This window comes from Antrostomus carolinensis, unplaced genomic scaffold (genome assembly GCF_000700745.2).
Source record: "Antrostomus carolinensis isolate BGI_N321 unplaced genomic scaffold, ASM70074v2 scaffold51559, whole genome shotgun sequence".
Lineage (NCBI taxonomy): Eukaryota > Metazoa > Chordata > Aves > Caprimulgiformes > Caprimulgidae > Antrostomus > Antrostomus carolinensis.
In genome coordinates, this window is record NW_010341579.1 from 1 (window position 1) to 4,756 (window position 4,756).

Consider the following 4,756-nt stretch of genomic DNA (forward strand, 5'->3'; position numbering starts at 1 on the left):
TTGTCCCCCCCAGGGCCACCCCATGGCCCCCTCCTTGTCCCACAGCCCCATAGTCCCCTCCTTGTCGCCCCCAGGGCCACCCCATGGCTCCCTCCTTGTCATTCTCCTCCAGGCCCAGCACTGTCCCCCTGTTTTGTGCCCCCCAAGTGGGGCTCCCAGCCCTATGGGGACCCTTTGTATTTCCCAGTGGGGATCCCCACGGGTGGGTGTGAGGGGCCATCCCAGGCACCGCAGGGGAGATCCCAGTCCCACACCCCCAATAGTGCTCGGGAAGCTTAAAACAGGTTTGAGGGTGAGGGGACAGGGACACGCAGGGGCCTGTCCTGAGCCTGGGGGTGTGAGGGGACAGGAGCATGCAGGGCTCTGTCCTCAGTCCCAGTCCCCAGGAAACTGGGCTGGAGAAACATCTCACAGAAAATAAACCCTGTGCCCCTGCCAGAAAACCCAGTGGGCACACGGTCCCATCCAGCCACCGCGTCCCCGCGTCCCCCACCTCCATGGTTTCCTGTGTGGCTCGCTGTCCCTTGGCCCTGTCCTGTCCGCAGAGCCGGTGACAACTGGAGTTGAGCACACACGTGGGGTGGCACCGGGTTCGTTCCTGTCCTCCCGCTGCCCAGCAGTGCCCTGGAGCCCAGCCACTTCTTGGGGTATCAGTTACCTGGCAGGAGAGCAATAAGCACTGTTGGGTGTTTGAAGCCCTGACCCTGCACAGAGATGGTTTATACAACACTGTTTCTCTCTAATTAAATGCTTTTGTCATTAATGGATGTGAAGTCTTCTTTCCTTTCGTGGAAAAGAAGGAATTGTGGTTTGCTCAGAGTCTTTGTGCCGGGAGGTGTGTAGGATCTATCCCTGCATCTCTCCATTCCCATGGTGGTTTGTTTCTTCTGCTCAGATTTTTGACCCGCCGGAAGAACTGGAGAGGAAGGTGCAGGAGCTGGCAGACTTGATCCGGAGTTCCTCCAATGTGGTGTTTCATACGGGGGCTGGAATCAGCACCTCCTCGGGCATTCCCGACTTCAGGTAAGGGCGGTGGGCAGCAGGCAAGGGGTTGGGAGGGTGCCACCTCCTCTGCGTCCATCTTACATCTTGTAAAGCTCTGGGCTGTGCTTCCTGCTACCCCAGCCAGCTCTGCTCCTGGTCCTGGATCCAGCTGAAAATACCCTCACCCTCTTGCACACCCGTTTGATGTTCAGCTGTACGTGCAGAAGCTCTGTGTGCGCTTTGCTTGTGTCAACAAAAATCTCTGGTGCTCCACAACCTTCGTTCAGTAGCACCTTGCTCATCCCCCATTAATACACAGGGCTCGTGGTGCATTTACAACTGTCTTATCATAGAATCATAGACTGGTTTGGGTTGGAAGGGACCTTAAAGCTCATCCAGTCCCAACCCCCCTGCCAGCAGCAGGGACACCTTCCACTAGACCAGGTTGCTCAAAGCCTCATCCAACCTGGCCTTGAACACTTCCAGGGAGGAGCAGCCACAGCTTCTCTGGGCAACCTGGGACACTGTCTCACCACCCTCACAGTGAAGAACTTCTTCCTAATATCTCATCTAAACCTCCCCTCTTTCAGTTTAAACCCATTTCCCCTTGTTTTGTCATTAACTGCCCTTATGAAAAGTCCCTCCCCAGCTTTCTTGTAGCCCCTTCAGGTACTGGGAGGCCGCTATAAGATCTCCCCGGAGCCTTCTCTTCTCCAGGCTGGAGCTCTCAATTCTCCCTCTTTCTGTCCCCATTGCTGCAGGGGGCCCAATGGTGTCTGGACTATGGAAGAGAAGGGGCTCTCCCCAAAATTCGACACTACTTTTGAAAATGCCAGACCCTCCAAGACTCACATGGCGCTGCTGGGGCTGCAGAGAGTCGGGATCTTGAAATTCCTGGTCAGCCAGAACGTGGACGGCCTTCACGTGCGCTCGGGATTTCCACGGTACTGCCTCTCCCACCCTGTCCCTGTCCCAGCCGCTGCCCTGGGGCTGTTCTTGCTGTCCCATTAGCATGTTCTTGATTTCTAAGGCTGGCTTGGAAGCTGTCTGCCCACTGCTATTGGGAGTGCAAACTGGGATGTGCTGGTGTGGGAAGGGGTACATAAACCAGCTTGAATTTAGAGCAGGGAGGTTATGGTAATAATTCAGAGGGTGATGAATTATAGAATCCCAGACTGGTTTGGGTTGGGAGGGACCTTAAAGCTCATCCAGTTCCAACCCCCCTGCCAGCAGCAGGGACACCTTCCACTAGACCAGGTTGCTCAAAGCCTCATCCAACCTGGCCAAGAACACTTCCAGGGAGGAGCAGCCACAGCTTCTCTGGGCAAACTGGGCCAGTGTCTCACCACCCTCACAGTGAAGAACTTCTTCCTAATATCTCATCTAAACCTCCCCTCTTTCAGCTTAAACCCATTTCCCCTTGTTCTGTCACTCCCTGCCCTTATAAAAAGTCCCTCCAAATACCTCAGCCTGAGCTGATGCTCTGTAGTACACCCAGAAGCCATTTGTGCACAAGGAGAACAAACATGTCGCGGTGTTGAGCCGTTGTGTGTTGTCCCCACCAGCTGAGTGGCTGTAGCTGTCAGTGCCACTGTCAGCCCACCTCTGCTGCGTGGCTGCCTGGGGGCTCATGGCCCAGGGAGTGAGATATTGGCTTCAAACGGGGCACGTGCTGCTGGGAACTGGGCTCAGAGCTGCACTCAGGCCACATGCTCCTTTCTGTTCCCATCCAGAGGGGTGAGGGGACAGGATGGAGGGTGAGAACATCTCCAACTGCTCCTGCTGCTCGCAGAGACGCGTGTCACCCTGATTTACCAGCACTGCTGGAGCTGTCTCACAGCACTGCACCTTGTGCTGTTTCACAGTTTGCTTAAATCGAATTTCTGGAGAGAAAAGAAAGTCGATGGCACCACGCCTGGGCCCAAGTTAGCCTTAAAAACCATTTTGCCTCTCAGTAAATTTGCAAAATTGCAAGGGTGGGAAGATGGAGGGAGAGTCCCACAGTTGGAACTGGTCTGACTTACCGGCTGTGGTCTCTGATTTCCTCGCCCGCTGCGATGGGCTCAGGGATCCTGCGTAGCCGTGTTCCCTCCACGGGGAGCTGCGACGTGTGGGAGCCCAGGGTAGGAGATCTGTGCTCCCTGCGTGGGTGGTGGGGACTGAAATGCATTTAGCAGCACAGTGGCTGGTTCAAAGGGGTCCTCAAAGGAACCTGCCTTTCCATTAGCACTCGCAGTCACAGGCTCTTTTCCCTTCAAGAAACCTCAGCCTGTTTTAAAACCCATTTCCAGCTCTTAAAACCAGTGAGCGATTGTCTTGTGAGGCAAACTGCTTGGAGCTGCCTGGAAAGGAAAGGGGAGAGCAGCTGAATTCAAGTAAGGAAATAAAATGAAGGGAGTTGGGATGAGAACGAGGAGCATGAATGGGACCTTGGAGAAGATACATCTCACAAATGCCTTCAGCCATTCCTGGCTGAGCAGAGCTGCCTCCAGGCACTATTTCCTATTATTAAAAGCCCTGAGTCCTGGTTCCTGCTCCCAGTACCACGTTTGCCTTTTTTAAATAAACAACCATGGGGAAAAATAGAAAATAATGACCAGAACTGAGCTCTGCTCCCTGCAGCTTAGTGCCACCAGCTCCTGCTCTGCTTTAGCACAGCTCTTCCAACCTAAGCAAAGCACGTGCTGAAGTAAGCGCTGCTGAACTGGGGCCAAAATGGGGGGAATCAAGTCAGTCCTGTCTCCTGATCCACCCTGGAGCAGGTTCCCAGTCACCATGGGGCTCGTAGGAACACAGGGAGAGTGTGGCTTTGTTTTCTTCTAACTTCTGTGCTTTGAGCTCCAGGGGAGTTTTAATCAAAACGAGTGGTAAAAGGGCTGGAACTGTGCAAGGACAGAGAGGAACACGGAGTGCTGAGAAAAGCAAAGATCCAGGTGACTCCCAGGCACTGAGAAGATTTGGAGCTGGATCAGAACAGGGGTTAGAATTGATGCTGCAGATGGAAGCATTTAAAATTAAAAAGCCAGGACGTGCTGTCCCTCCCTGTAGTCCCAGTGGTGGTGGCCATAGTGTGGTGCTTTTGTGATGGAGATGAAATCATGGCACAGAGGGTTCTCACCAGGATCTGAACACGTCCTCTGGATCTCCCCTGCCCCATGAGGGGAACAGCTCTACCCAAACTCCCTTTGAACAGAATTTCTTGTGTTCAATGCACAAAGCAGCACTCAGTGTGCTGTGGTGTTACCAGCACCTGCTTGCCCTGCATGTGGTGGCCACTCTTGGCACAGGGAAGTCCTCACAATCGGTGGCTGGACCAGAACTGCCTCTCTGCAGCAAGGCCAGGTTGTTCTGTGGCACCCAGAGCCTGCTGACACTGGTGCCTTGCTCTGATGCAACCATATTTATCTATAACTAATATAATTCCCCTCAGTGCAGCCCCTGTGCTGGGACACCGTCCCCAGGCTGTGGCAGAGGGTCCTGTCACCCCATGTCACCTGGCAGGTCTGATCTGGCAGAGCTGGAAAGAGGGGGAGCCCTTGAGGTGCAGGGTCCCCAGTGAGGAGGGGGGTTTGGGCAGCTTCCCCTGCTGCCCCAGGGCTCTCACCCTTCCCCAGCTCACCTCTGCTGTTTCTCCCGCAGGGATAAGTTGGCTGAGCTCCACGGGAACATGTTTGTGGAAGAGTGTGTGAAATGTGGCAAGTACGTGAGCCCTGGGTCTGGGGAGGGTGTCAGTGGGGTGGGGGCTTTGTTACCAGCCCCGGGGAGTGATGGA

General features: G+C 54.6%; 1 protein-coding gene across 1 annotated transcript; it reads left to right on the forward strand.

Annotated features, from left to right (window-relative positions):
- Positions 1-895: 895 nt before the first annotated feature.
- On the forward strand, positions 896-4,687 carry LOC104531588 (NAD-dependent protein deacetylase sirtuin-6; the record flags this gene model as incomplete). The annotated part of the gene is made up of 3 exons (XM_010176508.1): positions 896-1,023; positions 1,746-1,928; positions 4,624-4,687. Coding segments are annotated over 3 exons (375 nt in total), but the record flags the coding sequence as incomplete, so codon positions are not given.
- Between the last annotated feature and the right edge of the window lie 69 nt (positions 4,688-4,756).